The 19,523-nt window shown below is 41.8% G+C and overlaps 1 protein-coding gene across 4 annotated transcripts in view; it reads left to right on the top strand.

The window, feature by feature from the left end:
- appa (amyloid beta (A4) precursor protein a) overlaps positions 1-19,523 on the top strand; it is a 220,898-nt gene that overhangs the window by 129,213 nt on the left and 72,162 nt on the right. For all 4 annotated transcript variants that reach the window (XM_063050282.1, XM_063050284.1, XM_063050280.1 and 1 more), the window contains exon 6: positions 12,260-12,435. In XM_063050282.1, coding sequence (XP_062906352.1) covers positions 12,260-12,435 — 176 coding nt within the window. The remainder of the gene's footprint in view (positions 1-12,259; positions 12,436-19,523) is intronic.

Raw genomic sequence — 19,523 nt, forward strand, 5'->3', positions numbered from 1 at the left:
TACCCACCTGAGAAGAGATATTAAAATTGATTCAAGGGCTAATTCTTCTCAATTTTGTTTTCGAAAGTGCTTTTGCTCTTTCATATCTTGTGGGATCATACCGATTATTAAGATTAGGCTATAAGACATAGGAATAGAATTAGGCCATTCAGTCCTTGGAGTCTTCTTTGCCATTCGATCATGGCTAATTTATTTTTCCTCACCCATATTCTACTTCCTCCTCCCTATAATCTTTGACAAATTTATTAACCAGTAACCTATCAACCTTTACTTTAAAGAGACTCAGTGACTGGGCTTGCACACTCATCTCTGGTGGCAATGAATTCCACAAATTCACTACCCACTGGCTAAAGAAATTCCTTCTCATCTCTGTTATCGTGGGATGTCCTCCCTTCTATTCTGAGGCTGTGCCCGCCGGTTCTGGACTTCCCTCGCTAAAGGAAACATCCTCTCCACATCCAATATATCTAGGTATTTCAATATTCAGTAAGTTTCAAAGAGATTGCCCTTCTTTCTTTCAAACTACAGCGAGCACAAGTCCAGAGCCATCAAACGTCATACGTTTCATTCCCAGGATCATTCCTGTGAGCCTGCTCTGGACTCTCTTCATTAGAGAGCCCAAAGCTGCTCATAATATTCCAAGCACCTTCTAATCAATGCCTTATAAACCCTCAGTGCCTTATAAAACTTTTAAATTATGATGTGTGCAGAGATGTTAATGAGCTCAGCACATGAAATTGCAAATAGTAATGTGGTAATTGTGTTTGCAGGCCATGCATGTGGATACTGACCTTGTGAGAGATTGATATGAATGCAGTATAGTATTCCAGAATATGTCTGATTCAAATACACTCATTACACTGCAATAAAATATTCAAAGCCTTTAACTAATATGTACTTTTCATGCTGCATAATTTATTCTACCTATGGAAAGACTAGCATTTGCATTTGGCGTAATATAAAGTGCTTTATAGTTCCTTAAAGAGACCAGTTAAAATAATGCAATTTTAAAAAAATACAATCTAAAGCAATTACTAGTTAATTAACTGCCTGCTTATGGTGCCTTGCTACAACTGAGGCAATCTCTTTACTGTTAGTGCCATCTTCTGCTGCTCAGTCGCTGTTGGATGATTAAATTAGATCTGCTATCCAAGACTCAGCGTTTTGAAACTACTCAATGTGTGTAAGCTTTTGGATGGATTTGATAATGGCACTTCAATTACACTGAGTCATAGTCATACCGCACTGTATCACAGAAACGGGCCCTTTGTCCCATCTAGTTAGTCCTAGTCCCTGCTGAACTGGTTATTCTGCCTAGTCTCATTGACCTGCACCTGGACCATCGCCCTCTATAACTTTCCTATCCACGTACTTGCCTAAAGTTCTCTTAAGTATTGCCATCAAGTCAAGTCAAATTTATTGTCAGTTAACCATAAACGTGTATAGCGTTAAATGCAGCAATGTTTCTCCGGGCCAGGCTGTAAAGCACCATAGTACACGGCACACACAATAATTTAGGAAAGAAAGGATAAAATCTACATGTGGATTACGCATAAATAAACAAAGTAAATTAAATATTGTAGGATACAGAACAGATTAACCAGTGACACTTCGAATGCGATGCAGCAGCGAGTTCAGAAGCCTAATGGCCTGAGTGAAGAAACTGTTTCCCATCCTGACCATCCTTGATTTTGTACATCAGAGTCTCTGCCTGATGGTAGAAAGTCAAAGAGGATACTGGATGTATAGGTGGGATCTTTGATAATACTGAGAGCTCTGTGTACACAGCAGTACTGATAGATGGTATTGACCACTTCTGGCAGCTCATTCCATACTCATTCTACCCTCAGGGTCCCTTTAAATATTTCACCTTTCAAGCTTAATCTATGACTTCTTGTTCACCCAAGGTTAAAGCCTGCTTGCATTTATCCCAACTACATCCCTAATAATTTTGTATACCTCCATCAAATCTGCCCTCGTTCTCCTACACTCCAGGGTAGTAGTTCTTTTCCTGTCTAAATAATACAAAGCGATCCGTCTATAAATCAAATTATCCATCAACCCATTTTTTTTAAAAGATCAAATTGGGCCAGAGGTTGCTGGGAGTAAGTTAGGAAAATATGCTTATTATGAAGATACTTGTAATTTTTTGCAAGACCCTCTAATTTGGCAGATGATTACACTAATTAACAGGAATTGCAGGTTGGTACAAGAATATGTCTGCTTTTATTTTAGTTTTCAAAATTATAGGTTATTATTGGATTTCTCTAATCTTGGGAATGGCTGGGAGGGGAATTAAACTTGATGCTAGCATTGAACCAGCTGAACATCTGACACCCTGCTGGAAGTGTTCAAGGTCAGGCATTGATTAATATTTGTGGTCCAGTACATTTCATCAGGCCGGGGAAAGTGAGAAGAGAAAATTGGCTTTCCATGTACAAGTTGCCTAGAATAAAGGGGAGGGAACGTCGACTCAGACCATGAGAGGCCTGTGTCGGGCATTTTCATGCCTTACAAGGCGCAGATTGGAATAAAGAGACCATCTCTAATAGGCTCAACACACACAAAATGCTGGAGGAACTCACCAGGCCAGGCAGCATCTACAGAAAAGAGTAAACAGTCAATGTTTTGGGCCAAGATCCTACGTCAGGACTGGAGAAAAAAAGATGAGGAGTCAGTGTAATAAGGTGGGGGAGGGGAGGAAGAAACGCAAGGTGATGGTTGAAACGGTGGCGGGGGTAGTGGAGAAGTGAAGTAAAGAACTGGAAGTTGATTGGTGAAAGAGATACAGGGCTGTAGGAGGAATCTGATAGGAGAAAACAAGGCCATGGAAGTAAAGGGAGGGAGAGGAGCACCAGAGGGAGGTGATGGGCAGGTAAGGAGATAAGGTGAGAGAGGGGAATGGGAAATGGTGTAGGGGGTGGGGGGTGGATTACCAGAAGTTCAAGAAATTGACATTCTTGCCATCAGGTTGGAGGCTACCCAGACAGAATATAAGGGAATATAAGGTGTTGCTCCTTCAACCTGAGTGTGGCATCATTGCGACAGTAGAGAAGGCTCTGGACTGACATGTTGGAATGCAAAGTGGAATTAAAATCAGTTGCCACTGGGACATCCCCCTTTTTCTGGCAGACAGAGCGTAGGTGCTTGGTGAAATGGTCTCCCAATCTACGTCGGGTCTCACTGATATACAGGAGGTGCCTTCTGTTACTATTGATGGTGAGGACGTGGATGTGGTAAGGACTTTACAAGTACCTCAGGACGCACCTGGACAACAGACTTGGGTGGGGCACCAACACAGAAGCTGTGTTCGAGAATGTCCAGAGTCGCCTCTACTTCCTGAGGAGACTGAGGTCCTTTGGAGTATGCAGGCCTCTCCTTCACATGCTCTACCAGTCTGTTGTTGCCAGTACAATCTTCTATGCGGTGATGTGCTGGGGCAATGGGATTAACACAGGTGATGCCAACAGGCTCAATAAACTGGTTAGAAAGACTAGTTCTGTTACAGGAGTCAAACTGGACACACAGGAGGCTGTGGTAGAATGAGGACCCTATGGAAAATTCTGGCAATTCAGGGCAATGTTTCTCACCCTCTGCATGCCACCTTAGCTGAACAGAGGAACATAAGAAGAAAAGAACAGAAGAAATAGGATCAAGAGTAGGCCATCTGGCCCATTGAACCTGCTCCGCCATTCAACAAGATCATAGCTGACTTTTAGTAATAGGCTAAGTCAACTGTGCTGCTCCAAAGAGCGCTACATGAGGTCATTCTTACCTTCTGCCATTAGGCTGTATAAAGAGTTGACCAATAGCTGGGGATGTGATGACCCCCCTCCTGCTAGACTGTTTGAGGTAATTTATTTTTTATTCTTTCTACTTCTGTTCTAATATTTATATCTGTGCTCTTATAATGCTACTGTGACACTGTAATTTCCTTTGGGATCAATAAAGCATCTGTCTACCTAGTCTTCGTAAATGGCAGTTATCCCCAAAAGAAAGGGAAAATGTAGATGGGCGGGGGGGGTGTGGATGGTTTGTTATTTGTGGTTCGGATTTTCAGTATCTTTAATATGTGATTTTGTGGGTGCCACGGTGACATCGCAGTTAGCGCCATGCTATTACAGCTCGGGGCATCAGAGTTTGGAGTTCAATTCCAACCTCATCTGTAAGGAGTTTGTATGTTCTCTCCAGGACCCTGTGGGTTTCTTCTGGGTGCTATGGTTTCCTCCCACAGTCCAAAGTGTGTAGCTTGGGTGGTTGATGATTGCGCTGAGTTGTTCGCCAATCTTGGCGATCCATTTGCAAACGTTTTGTCACCACACGAGGAGGCGTCATCATCTTTTGCAAATGGATTGCCAAGATGGGTTAGTAGGTTAATCGGCCATTGTAAGTTGTCCTGTGACTAGGCAGGGGTTAAATAGGTGGGTGACTGGGCTGTGCAGCTCGTTGGGCCGGAAGAGCCTGTTCCGTGCTGTATCTCTAAGTAAACAAAATTTTCTTGAAAATCTAATCAACATGTACTTTCAATATTATTTTTGTTACTGAGATACAACATGGAATAGACCCTTTGAGCCACGCCGCCCAGCAATCCCCCAATTTAATCTTGGCCTAATCATGGAACAATTTACAGTGACCGATTAACCTACCAACCAATACGTGTTTGGACTCGAGGAGGAAACCAGAACACTCGGAGGAAAACCATGCGGTCATGGGGAGAACATACAAACTATTTACAGACAGTGGCGGGTGTTACAATTGGGAATTAATTTACCAATGCAGGTTCGGCTATTAAATCTCCCACTTTGTTGGCATGTGGTTACAAATGGAACTAAATACTGGAAGCATCAACCAACAGCTTCAATACTTGACCTTATTCAGTGAAGAAGGTTTGCAAGTATGAGTTCACTCCCCATTCACCCCCCTCCATCTTCCCCCTTTCCCCACCTCCACTGCTGAACCAATCTGTGAGCACAGTGAGAGCATTTCATCCGAGTATTCGTGCAGCAGTGCAGTTTTTGGTTGGTGAAATGTCTGAGGAACATTAACTTTGGGGACACAAGAAATTCTGCAGACGCTGGAAATCCAAAGCAATACACACAAGACACTGAAGGATCTCAGCAAGTCAGGCAACACCTATGGAGAGGAATGAATAGTCAATATTTTGGGTCGAGACTCTTCATCAAGACTGGATGGATTTCAGCCGGAAACACTGACTGCATCATTCTCCTCCATAGATGCTGCCTGATCTGCCGAGTTCCTTCAGCACTCAGTGTGTGCTATTTATCTCTTTCCCTGACTCTCCCTAATAGTGTTGGATCTGAAATGCTAACTGTTTCTCTTTCCACATCCTGATGAGTGTTTCCAGTATTTGTTTATATTTCAAATCTAGCATCTAGTTTTTTTATTTTCATACTTCTACCCTTCTGTTTTTATTTTTGTTTGGCAGCAGTAAGTTCTGCTGCTTGAGTAGCTTGCTCCCAGAATTAATGAATTGGAATTCCTGTTGCAGACCCTAAGCTGTAGTTGGCAAAGAGAAAGTTACTGACATTTCCATAGAGTGGTCTTACCCAAGGTGGTGGGCAGGAGTGGGATGGCCTGATTAGAAAGCTCATAACTATACCTAAAACCTGTAGGAAGTTTTAAATCAAGAAATAAAGGAGGATTGTAGGAAAGGAACTATTAATCATGGCAAGTTTTTCAGATAGATTTATCGAATTTGCAATGGTAGTCTTGCGGACAGGTTCTTAGAATATACTTGAAGCAGCTTCTTGTATGTTGTGGGACCAGCCAATAATGAGTCTACTTTTAATCTGGTCATGTGTAATGAGACTGGATTAATTAATCAGGAAAGAATGATCAACAATCCTATTTTGCGTTCTGTTTAACAGTGAGTAACTTCGGGTCTGAAGCTGAAGTCTTAAAGCAGTTACAGACGTATGAAGAAAGGGTCAGCTAAAGTGAACTGAGAAGCAGATTAAACAGGAGAAAAAAAACAGCAAAGAAATAGTTTTGTAATTCTTACGTACGTATACCAATGGTATTCTTAAATTCCATTGAGAGGAGCAAAAAGGCTGGTACTCACCTATGGCCAACTGAGGAATTAAATAATGGATTACACTGAAATAAAAGACAGCATTGTAAAGGTAGGTGGTTGACCCCAAGGTTGAGAAAATTTTGGAAGCCACAAAATTATGACTTCTTTTATTTTCTTTTTTTTTGTAGTATGAGTAAACTAACTGGGAATGTAAAAAGAAGAACATCTCCATGTTTTAAAATGGAGCAGCTAGGCATTTGCCCATTGGAGGATGAGACTGGGGAATTAATGTGGAAAAAGGAAATGGCAGAGACCTGTGCAAACATTCAGTAGTTAAACAGCACTGATGTTAGTCAGGAGGCAGGGAGGAATTTAAAACAATCAATATCCCCAGAGAATAAGTGTTAGGGAAGCTAATGGAACTCTACGTTCAAGGCCTACATCCTTCCATTTTGAAAAAAATAGCTATAGTGTATTTATAATTTTACATAATTCCCTGGATTCTGTAAACTTGCCAGTGAATTGTAAAATTACAAATACTGTATATTGTACCTATTCGGGGTGGGGGGGGGCAGTGTAGAATAGAATAAAGGAGACCAGAACCAGTTACCCTAATTACCTTCATTGGAACAATACTAACTTCTATTATTGAGAGAAGTGGAAGTTGATAGGTTCTTGATTGGTCAGGCCATCAGAGATACCGTGAGAATGCAGGAGAATGGGTTGAGTGGGATTTGGGATCAGCCATGATGGAATGGCAGAGCAGGCTCGGTGCACTGAATGGCCTAATTCTGCTCCTGTATCATGGCATGATGGCATGAATGTCGATAGCTTGAACTATTAAGGCATTCGTTAGTCTTGCGAGACCATGGATCTGCGCCTGGAAAGTCTTTAGTCTCTAGGGTGCAGGCCTGGGCAAGGTTGTATAGAAGACCAGCAGTTGCCCATGCTGCAAGTCTCCCCTCTCCATGACACCAATGTTGTCCAAGGGAAGGGCATTAGAACCCATACAGCTTGGCACCAGCGTCGTCGCAGAGCAATGTGTGATTAAGTGCCTTGCTCAAGGACACAACACGCTGCCTTGGCTGGGGCTCGAACTCACTACCTTCAGGTCGCTAGTCCAATGCCTTAGCCACTTGGCCACGTGCCCTCACATAGTTTGAACAACACCTTATATTCCAACCTGAAGGCTTGAACATCAACTTCTCGAGCTTCTGATAGTTGCCCCCCCCCCACCATTACCCATTTTCTTCTCTCATTTTATATTCTTACCTGCCCCATCTCCCCCAGTGTTCCTACCCCTTCCCTTTCTTCCATGGTCTTCTACCCTCTCCTGTCAGATTCTCCCTTCTCTGACCCTTTATCTCTTTCACCAATCAACTTCCAACTCTTTATTTCATTCCTCCCTCTTTTCCAGTTTCACCTATCACCTACCATCTTGTACTACTTCTTCCCCTCCCCACCCCACCTTCTTCTTTGACGTCATTGTTTTTTTCTTGTCCTGATGAAGGATCTCGGCCTGAGACGTTGACTGATTCCTCTCTTCCATAGATGCTGCCTGGCCTACTGGGTTCACATTTTGTATGTGTTGCTTGTACTTCCAGCATCTGCAGGTTTTCTCATTTGAGATTTAACATAGCTTTATGAAAAATAAAAGATATAAAGTGGATAGCAGGGAATGTGTAAATTCAGTGTATTTGGATTTTCAGTATTCAGATTTATTCATTGCATGTACTGTACTGTGCATCAAAACATACAGTAACATTTTTCATTTCCATTAACAACCAACACACCCAAGGACATGCTGGTGAAAGCACGCAAGTGTGACCAGACATTCTGGTGCCGACAGAGCATGTCCACAGTGTTCAGCAGCAGAACACAAGCAACAGCAATAGCAATAACAACAGTAACACAGGCCTCTCCCACCTACTCACCAACAGGCACCTACCCCAGGACAGGCCTACGGGGGTAATGGAGGTATAATTTGTCCATCTGTGCTGATCACCCCATCCTTGACTAAGCTGTTCCACTGTGAACACGATCTGGTATGAGTCAACATGATGCTTTCAGATCAGGTCATGCATAGCACATACCTCCGCCACACTGCTCAGGTGTGTTTCTGGGGTACAGGGGCCAGCGACCTTGTGCCTGTTTTGCATTCTGTCGCTGAGCAACAGTGAACCATCTGATTGGCCTATCAGAGTTCTCTTTGGGAACCAGTTGACTTGATCAACATTTCTGATCCGGCTGTTGTTCACAATTGCACTTAATTAAAAAAAAAGGTGGCCTCCTGTAGGCCCCTAATGCCTGGCCCCCAACCCAGACTTGCAAACATCAGGCATGCGACTTTGGACTTTACCCAGGATTTGCCAATCACAAGTTTGACCTTCTGGCCTCAACTTCCAGACTTGCGCAGACCTCTGGCCCCAGTGACCTGGGCCCTCCTGACTTTTGACCTTCAGGCTTCTACCTCCAGACCCGCCGTGCTCTGGACTTCGACCTTTGACTTTGCTCTCCATATTTTGCCAACATTTGGACTCACTGATCTCAGGTTTGACCTTCAAGGCTCAACTTCCAGACTTGCATGGACCTCCAGCCCATGTGATCTGGAGGGGCAATTGCTGTCCCAATAGCCGCAAGTACCCAGGATTTGCTACCTCTGGACCTAACAATAAAAATCATGTTTTTGACGTAATGCATTAGCATGGGTGGAAGCTTGTTTTATTGGAGACACTGTGCTGCTTAATTGGGACAGGAGACTGTTACTGAACAGTTTCTAACTAGCGTCAGTCACATGCACTTGTGTGACGGTTAGACAGTACTCTGTGCTTAGAACAATCAGTGTTTAAGTAGCCTCAAGCGACTGTGGAGGCCAAGTCATTGGGTATATATAAGGCAGGGGTTGATAGATTCTGGTTTAGTCTGGGCATGAAGGGTTACAGGGAGAAGGCAGGAGATTGTGGCTGAGAGGGAAATGGATCAGCCATGATGAAATGGCCTAATTCTGCTCTTATATCTTATGGTCTTGTGGTCTTATGCTAATAGATGAGTCAGGATAAAGAGAAATGGACATTTTGAAGTTGGCAAATTATAACAAGAAGGGTACCAGAGAATCAATGTGGGGCCTCGACTACTTAAAAACTACTCAGAATTAATGAAAGGACGAAGTCCTCTAATTTCATATTCAGCTTGGGTGAATAACTTTAGGCCTGAACTAATGTCTTAAGATTAAAAAAGGAATGGCAAACATAGAAAGGAAATGTCAGCTGAAATGAACTGAGTAATGGATTAAAAGCATGTTTTGCGGATGCAGAATTTGTAAGGGAGTTTGGAAAGAATGTGATTGGATAAAAATGCTATCGATAGTTTACTGCGGAGAAATGTGAGTTTGAATCAGAAGAATTGCAAAGAATAAGCTTAAAGAATGATCTGAGATGACAGATGCTCCTTTTCCAAGGGATTCTCGTACATGGAATGCACATCTGCAGGCAGCAAGATGATTTAGAGCACAAGATGTTGCCCTTTATTATAAGAGAGGGAATACAGTAGATTCCAGTTAATTGGGCCATTGGTTAATCGGAGCAATCATTTATTTGACACAACTCTTTTTTCTTTTTAAATCTTTTTATTGAATAAGTATACAAAAAGGTAAGCCATATAAACATTAATACAATGTTAAAATATAATAAAATTCCAGAAGGTATCAATACCAAAAAAAATACTACAAACAATGTAATTTAAACATAAGAAACCAAGATAACATAATAGTATACTAAATTTTATATATATCAATAGAAAAAAAGAAAAAAAAAACCCCAAAAAAAAACCCACCGTGCAACTAACTAAAAGCAAAGCAAAGCAATGGGCTAACTTGAAACCAAACAGAGTTAAACTTAAAATCACATCCTCAATCCCGACCTCCATTAAAAACAGTGAAAAAAAAACAAGAAGGGTATATATTACATTAAATGAAAATATCGAATAAAAGGTCCCCAAATCTGTTCAAATTTAAATGAAGAATCATAAAGGTTACTTCTAATTTTCTCCAGATTCAAACATAAAATCGTCTGAGAGAACCAAAAAAAGGTAGTTGGAGCATTAAGCTCTTTCCAATGTTGTAAAATACATCTTTTCGCCATTAAAGTAAGAAATGCAATCATTCTACGGGCTGAAGGGGAAAGATTACTAGAAATTTTAGGTAGTCCAAAGATAGCAGTAATAGGGTGAGGAGAGATATCTATATTTAATACCTTAGAAATAATATTAAAAATATCTCTCCAAAAAGTTTCCAAAGTAGGGCAAGACCAAAACATATGAATTAAAGAGGCTATCTGCCCCGAACATCTATCACGACACAACTCAAAGTACAAAGACTAAATTGAGAAAATAGCCAGGATCCCTTTGTTTATTTGTGACACAATGCCACTTAATAAGGGCCGGCGACTTACTGAACAGTTTCTAACTGGCGTTGGTCGCATGCACTTGTGTGGCCATTGGACAGTACTCCATCCTTGGAGTGATCAGTTTTTAAATAGCACCAGTTGCTTGTGTTTGTGGTCAAAAAACAGTGATTTGTGTCATTGATAGCTGGTGAGAAATGAGCAGTAAAGCAATTCGAAACTGTCTTGCTCACCATGCTTTCAATCACTTGGGCTTGGAGATACCTGAAACAGCTGGGAATGAAAATGAAACAATTTCACTTCTTCAAGTTAGGAATTACAAAGGTTATTGACAGTCATCTTGAATGTTCCAATGAAGATAAAGGTTTGGAGGATACCATCATCTAAAACATTATATGGAGGCAGTCCGTGATCTGACTAGGTGTCTGCGCTAATTTTATTCATTTACAGTCTTGCAAAGGACATGGCAGTTGAACACTTTGTCAACAACTATCAGTAACTAATATGTAGTTTTATTTTAGAAGTACAGTACTAATTTGTCCTGTATTTCATTAAATACATAAATTGTTATTCAGTTAAACAGTAGAGTTTGTTTCCCCCCCCCCCCTTAACTATTTCTATGAAACTTCAGTTAATTGGGGCAGCTGGCATTTTATTTATTTTATCCTAGCCTAATCACAGGACAATTTAGACTGACCAATTAACCTATGTCTTTGGATTGTGGGAGGAAACTGGAGCACCCAGAGGAAACCCATGTGATCATGAGAGAATGTACAAACTCCTTACAGACAGCGGTGGGAATTGAACCCAGGTCATCGAATCTCAAGTTCTGTGCTAACTACAATGCTACTATGCAGTGTCATGGTATAGTGGGAGAGGCAAATACATTGGAGGCTTTTAAGAGATATTTGGATAGGCATATCGATGTAAGGAAGACTTATTATCATACGTGTGTGAACTGCCATGGAAAACTAGCTTGCAACAGCATCACAGGTATGTAACATTAGATAAGCAGCTTTGACGAAAACAAAAATTGTATTCTATTTATAAAAGAAAGAACACAATTTAGATTAAAGTGCAAGGTGGCCACAATGTTACAATACTGAGGTAGTGATCAGGGTTTTGCCAGTTGGTTCAAGAACAAAACGGTTGAAAGGAAGTTGTTCTTGAACCGGGATTGAAAAGGCTGGATGTCGGGACCAGAGGCGAGGATTGGGCTGGTTCTGCTCGCTGCTTCATGACATTTACTACAGTCTTCGCTGCTGTGAAGCTGTGGACCTGGGGCTTTATGTCTGTGAGCTCAGCAACGTTTCTCCACTATGTTCTGAGTTGAGGCTATGGGCCTCATGTCTGAGGATTCACTTTTGTTCTAAATACTATTTGCTTCCTTTTATTGTTTGCACAATTTGTTTTTTCCGCTGTCTCTCTCCACGTTGGGTGTTTGTCAGGTATTTTATGGCTTCCATTTGGTTTCTCTGCTTTGTGGCTGCCTGTAAGGAGATGAATCTAAAGGTTGTGTAATGTATCATACTTTGAACTTTGGTGGTGTGGGACTTCAGGTTTCTGTCCCTCCTGCTTGATAGTAGCTGTGAAAAGATGGCAAGGTCCGGGTGGAGGGGATCTTTGATGATGGATGTTGCCTTCTTGAGGCAACACTTCCTGTGGATACTCCCAGTGGAGAGAAGGGATGTGTCTGTGTTGTATTGGGCTGAGTCCACAATCGCTTCTTTTGCCTCTTAGATTATACAGAGAAATTGCATTTATATTGCAAAAGTATATTGATACCAAGATCCAGCTTCATTAACTATTCCAAACTTAATTTCAGTGACAAAGTAACTGAAGAGCAGCCTGTAGAGGAGGAGGAGGAAGAGGAAAGCGATATTGATGATGAGGATGACAACGACCTTGATGATGAAGTTGAGGATCAGTATGAGGATCCAACCGAGCATACAACCAGCAGCACCACCACTACCACAGAAGCAATTGAAGAAGTTGTGAGAGGTAATGTAGATTATCAACTTTTCATGCAGTCACTGTATGTAAACTCTTAATCACAGTCAGTTTTTTTGACTATGTTGAATTGATTTAAACTGTTTTAAATGCTATGATGCTAATGATGGCACTGGTTATGGTGAGCAGTTTTGGGCCCTTATCTAAGAAGGGATGTGCTGGCATTGGAGAGTGCCCAGAGGAAGTTCACGAGAATGATCCTGGGGATGAAAAGGTTAAAGTGTGAGGAGCGCTTGATGGCTCTAGGCCTGCACTCTTCTGGTTAGAAGAATGATGTGGGATCTCATTGAAACCTATAGAGAAATGAAATGCCTAGATAGAGTGGACATGGCGAGGAGGTTTCTTAGAGTGGGGTGTCTAGGACCAGAGGGCACAATAGATGTCCCTTTAAAACAAAAATGAGATTTTTTTAGCTTGGGGGTGGTGAATCTGAAACTTATTGCCACAGACTGCTGTGCAGATCAACTCATTGCCTATATATATGACGGAGGTTCATAGATTCTTCATTAGTAAGGGTGTCAAAGTTTACAGGGAGAAGGCAGAAGAATGGTGTTGAGGAGGATAATAAATCAGCCATGATGGAATGGCGGAGCAGACGCAGTAGGCTGATGGGCATAATTCTGCTCCCATGTCTTATGGTCTCATAGCTTGCTCACTGAAGTTGGCCATCCACTGGAGTGAAGGATATTCAGAACAAGGGGTAGGAGTGGGGTAGTTTTCTTGCACTGTTTCAAAATAGACAATTTAGAAGTGAATAAAGGGAAATGTTGGAAGTAGTCATGTGTTGTTGGAATGAATCCTCTTTCTGACATTGAGATCATTGTAGATTTTAAATGTCTAATTCATGTTTTTCCATTCTTAATAGAATACTGTGGAAGAGCCATAGATCTGGTTGGGCAAACTATACTTAATAGACAACTGGCTAACTCAACTTTGCCATCTTCAGAATGCATTCTACCATTAGAACTGAAGAAGTGGCGAGATATTTTTGGTTATGTTTCACTCATGACATTCAGATTGTGTCTATCTATAGTTCATAGCAGATTGAATTTAAATCGTTGATTTGCTGGGTTTTCATCCTTGGGCTATTCTGAGAAACCGAGCATTCTGATGTCACAATCTATTTGTTTCCTGATGCTCTGTTCTGCATTAACCAGTAAAAGTCCTGCGCCCAGTGCAAGTTATATCAAGGCATTGGGGCTAACTTTTATCAGGCAGGCAGGTGGGGGTATGACAGAGAGGATCTTCCCCCAGCAGCCAGCATCAAGGCTATTTAAACTTCAGCCTTTTCTTTGCTGATAGTGGTGATCCTGTTGGTGGGTATAATGGCTTTCATGATGCAAAGTGTCAGACATGAGTGAGTCATAGAGCACTGCAGCACAGAACCAGGTCATTAGGTCCAGTTACTCTATGCCAAACTGTTTATTGTGGGTCCCATCAACCCACACCTGCACTACATACCCCTCCCGACTATGTATCCAAAATTCTCTTACCTGTTGCAGTCAAACCCTTTGGCAGCTCGTTCCACACTCGCACCACCCTCTGAGTGAAGAAGCTCTTTCGTCCCATTAAATATTTCACATTTCACCCTTAACTCATCTATATACTACTAAAACTCTCATGCTCTGTCTAGCCATTTGTGACCTCCAATTAGCACAAACGGTGCATTACAGCAGCACTTTTTTTGGCTAAATCGAATTAAAATGCGCTAACTTACAGAATGCAAGCAAAGTTTCAGGGTTATATATTCGTATAAAATTGCTCATTCACAAAAATCAGCAGGCTCTCTTTCACCCGAGAGCCGATTGGCCATCATAGAAATCGGGATGCGACAGCCCAACGCATGCGCACGGCCAGCCTCAGCAGCGACACCTACCAGAGCAAAAGAGCAGGGCAGCTCTATTTCGAGGGGCCACATTCTGCTAATCACCATCACCATGTGCAGGATTGGGTCAGATCTAACGGCCACCCATCAATAAGAGATAATTAAATCTTATTGTAATGATGTACTTCGAGACACCCATAAAACCCTTTGCTGCAGTCAAAGGACAGCGGTGACTATATCATGTCCATTTAGGAGAGCGCCAACCACATCATCAAGAATAATCAGCATTCTTTGGTGTTACTGCATCGTATCTTCTATCCAGCATTAGGGTAAAAATAAAAGTGGTCAGCCTAATTATGCTGTGTGGAAAGGGAAGGGGGACATTATGGTCAAGAGATCACGCCAAACGTCGTGGGAAGCGGCAAGGAGAAGGTGAGAACAAGAAACGGATGAGGCCAGGGCCACATGACTCAAGGATCAAAGAGTCAGGACAAAAAAAATGAGAGAAGAAGAGACAGAGGAGGAGAGACATGCACGTCTCCAGGATCAGAGACGAATAACAAACAGCAAAAGAGATGAAGAGACAGGGGATGAAAGGGCTGCCTGTCTCCAGAATGACAAAACAGGCACAGAAGGAGGAGAGGGGGAGAGAGGAAGAGACAAAGGAGCTGAAAAATGCACGTCTCCAGGATCAGAGACAAAGAACAAACAGCAGAAGAGATGAAGAGACGAGGAATGAAAGGACTACACGTCTCCAGAATGACAACGAGAGGCTCAAGGATGGCAGACAAACCAGAAATGATGCCATCAAAAAGGTCCTTCGTCAAACGAGGAGGGGCTATATTTGCTTTGCTATGCGTCGTTCTTCTTTAATAAACTGAGGTTTTCCTGCTTCAGTTTCCAAAGCAATGGCATTCAGGAACATTTAATGTTCACTCTGGTCACATCAGACTGCACTACCCTTCTCTCAAAGGGTGCCCCAACGGGTCATCCCGTTATCTATTTACCTTTAGTTCTAGGCTCACCTACCACAGTGAGGAAAAAACTGCTTGCATTTATCCAATGTGTCCCTCAAGTGTGGCCCATATCCTTCTAAACCTTTCCTATCCATGGACCTGTCCAAATGTCTTTAAATGTTGTTACAAAATGTTAATTTGACTATAATTTTCTCTAGCAAATCATTCCATATTCACACCACCCTCGTGCCAATCCTCGGGTCACTTTTACATCCTTACCGCTCACATTAAATCTATGCCTTCAATTTCTTGATTGCTCAGCCCTGGATAAAAATACTGAGTAAGTTCCACTATTCCATGTCCCCCATGGTTTTATCCACCTCTATGGTGGCCCCTCTACACTCCGAGGAATAAGGTGCTAGCCTGCCCAATATTTCCCAAGACCTTTTGAGTCCTGGCAATGTTCTCTTAAAACTTTTTTGCACCCTTTCCAGCTTACTGACATCATTGGGTTATTTAGGAGAGTGCAGCTAGATGCTATTCTACACTTTCTTGCTAGTGTCTCAGTTAAATGTTAAATATTTATTCTGTTTTTGGTCTTTATGGTCTCTGAATTCAGTTCTGATTGTGCTCTTTGCATCTGACTTGGCACTTATGAGATACGAGATTTATCCCTTCAGTTAAAAAAAAGGGCATCAATGAATTGTTAATTCCCTTCACTAATTGGTACTTGGCCAGTTAAAATTTGCAGTGGAATTAAATCATTTTAATTGAGATTTCGTCTAGCGTGTGTGGGTGTTATCATCTCAGATTGGACAGGTAGATCTATCGATGTAATGCTTCACAGCCACTCAGTTTTCCATGAACGCAGAAAAGTGCAGAGTTATGGAATGTGTAGGAGGGAAGGGTTAGGTTGATCGTGCCGAGTAGGTTTATATAGGAAGGCACAACATTGTGTGTCAAAGCATCTGTACTGTGCTCTACTGGTCTATGTTCTATACTTCACTGTGGGTCAAACCCCTACTGTGCTCCACTGGTCTATGGTCTAGACTTCACCGTGGGTCAAAGCGTCTGTACTGTGCTCCACTGGTCTATGGTCTAGACTTCACCGTGGGTCAAAGCGTCTGTACTGTGCTCTACTGGTCTATGTTCTATACTTCACTGTGGGTCAAACCCCTACTGTGCTCTACCGGTCTATGTTGTAGACTTCTCCATGGTTCAAAGCGTCTGTATTGTGCTCTACTGGTCTATCTATGTTCTATATTTCACCGTGGACCAAAGTGCCCGCACTCTGGTGTAAATGTTATGACAATTAGCTTTTTGTCGGAGCAGCAACACTATACATCATAAAACGAGGGCACACAAATTAATGTAAATTGACCGATATTATAGATTACTTGTGCGTGCAAAACAAATAACTCGTGCTGGGATAAGACTGAGGAAAGTAATATAGTCCAAGGTAGTGGCAGATTTTATGGTTTGGTCGAAGAACTGGGTGATAGTGTGCAAGAGGCTGTTATACTGCAAGATGTGGGTCTGTGGGCCCTTTACCTCCTGCCTTAGGGCTGCATTGGCTTGAATGTTGAGGGTTCCTGATGATGGATGCCCGACATTGCCTTATAGATGTCCAAGTGATGAGCACTGCTGTGCCTGTGATGGACCTGGCTGAATTTGCCACTCTGTGTAGCTTCTTGCTTTCCCGTGCTTTGGAGTTTCCATATCAGGGTCATGATGTAGCCTGCCAGAAAGCTTACAACATAAATCTGTAAACTCTTGTCAGAGCTTCAACCATACTAAACATTTAGTTTAGGCTACAGCTTGAGTTTTGCATACAATTCCAGGCACCATTTGCAGGACAGCTGTTGGGCCATAGAGCATGGCATATGTCATGTACTATTTGTATAGGATTTCAATTTTGTGGCTTGTTTCTCTCATAGCCAAGAAGATTATGGGCAAGGCCTAAAATTATGGTGCAGACCATAACCATCCCCTCAGCTAAGTGGGTCAAAAATTACAAGATGAATACTGAGGGGAATTTCATTGAAACCTACCAAATATTGAAAAGCCTTGGTAGAGTGGATGTGCAGAAGATTATTCCAATTGTGGGAAAGTCGTGGACCAGGGGGCAATGCCTTAGAATAGGACAATCTTTTACAACAAAGATGAGAAGAAATTTCTTTAGCCAGAGTGTGGTGAATCTGTGGAATTCATTGCCACAGATGTCTGTGGAGGCCAAGTCATTGGGTATATTTAAAGCGGAGGTTGATAGTAAGGGCGTCAAAGGTGTTAGGGAAAAGGTGGGAGAATGGGGCTGAAGAAAATTACATCAGCCACGATCAAATGGTGGAGCAGACTCGATGAGCCGAATGGCTAATTCTGCTCACACATCTTATTGCCTTAATGGTTTTATAATTGGCAAGAAGTACCAGAGGGAAAAATTATGACAATATTTTAGATGATATGGAATGCATTGAGGTAGTTGGAGTCGTTTTAATAGATTTGTTCCATTTTGGAGGATGAATTAGTGTCCAATTGAAGTGAACAGTTTTCAAAGAACCAGTGAAGAGAACACTGGTGGTTTTGGCCCATCTTGTATGATTTGATGAAATGGCGGAATAACAAGTTCAGCACTGTTGAGTTTAGACCATAAGCCATTCACAATGCCAACTGTGGCCTTGTTTGCTCTTTGGACATGAACCACATGGCAAGTGAGATTACACTGAGGTTTTAAAATTCAAAGTAAGTGCATTATCAAAGTACATATATGTCACCATATACAACCCTAAGATTCTGAGGTTTTAACCTTTGAAACTAAGAAAGTAATTTCCTCATTCAGCATTTGACCATTTACTTTCTGCCAATAAGCTTTTGTGATGGATTGGATTTCAATAAGCACAATTAGAGCAAATTTGGTTCATCAGCGAGCAATTTTCAAGGCTTATGTTTGGCTGTTTGCAGTGTTCTTCTTCCCTTCAAGTACACCAGCCAGCCCACACATGTCACTGGAGTGCAGGAATCCATATTAAAGTGGATAATTGGATGTGTTATTATTTGACTCGTACAATCATTTGTGGAAATACTTCATCACTTATGGTTGCTGTGTAAAACTTTCCATGCATTTGATCTCTGAGTCCTCCTAAGATTAATGGAAGAAGTTCAAAGTTCAAAATACATTTATTATCAAAGTATGTATACTATGTACACCCTTGAGATTTGTCTCCTTACAGGTAGTCACAAAACAAAGAAACCCACAAAACAAAGAAACCCAATAGGTCCCATTTTAAAACAAAACATCAAACACCTAATGTGAGGGAAAAAAAAGAACAATCAGGTAAACAATAAAAAGCAAGCATGCAGCATTCAGAACTAAAGTTCATAAAGGTAGGTTGACAGCTACAAATCCAGCCACAGCCAGTCCGGGTGAGTTGCAGGCCTCAACCTCAGTTCAGTGCAGAGACGAGTGAACCTCGCCAAGCAGTGGCCCATTCCTGACCTCCAGCGCGGAACAGGCTCTTCCGGCCCTTTAAGTCACGCCGCCCCACAACCCCCAATTTAACTCCAGACTAATCATGACACAATTTACAATGACCAATTAACCTACCAACCGGTACGGCTTTGGACTGTGAGAGGAAACCGGAGCACCCGGAGGAAACCCACACAGTCATGAGGAGAACATACAAATTCCTTACAGACTGCAGCAGGAATGGAACGCGGGTCGCTGGTATGTAAAGCATTGTGCTAATCACTACATGTCAAGAACAACCAAAAATCAGATTACATCATACTTTGAATTTTAAAATTAATAGTTTGTGGTAAACCATGTATATATATTGTAACTCGGTTACCTGTCTGGACACACCCCTCTGCTGACTGCCCCTGTGGCTCCTCCCACAGAGTCCTGTATAAAGGTGTTCGCCTTGCCCCTCCCCCTCAGTCCGGGGGCAGACACTCACTGTGGAGGTCATATTGTACAGCGAATAAAAGCCTTTCAGTATTTTACCAAACCTCAGTCTTTTGGAGTAATTGAAGGTGCTTCATAGTTTTAATTACTAAAGCAACAGGATGGAATTCTACTCCCTCACATTTCATGATTAAACCAACCACTAAGCTAGGCCCAAAAATTTCTATGTGTTTAAAATGAAAAGTAAACCAGTGGAAAAAAACTGGCCTTTGGTTTGGTTTGTTTGTTTGTAATTTATATAATCTGTGAAGTTCCCCTTAGAATTAAATTCACTGCTTGCTGTGAAAATAACCAATTCTAATTTGGAAAAACTGAGGTTCTATGTTATCAGCTTGCT

Source organism: Mobula hypostoma, chromosome 6 (genome assembly GCF_963921235.1).
Source record: "Mobula hypostoma chromosome 6, sMobHyp1.1, whole genome shotgun sequence".
NCBI classification, from domain to species: Eukaryota; Metazoa; Chordata; class Chondrichthyes; order Myliobatiformes; family Myliobatidae; genus Mobula; species Mobula hypostoma.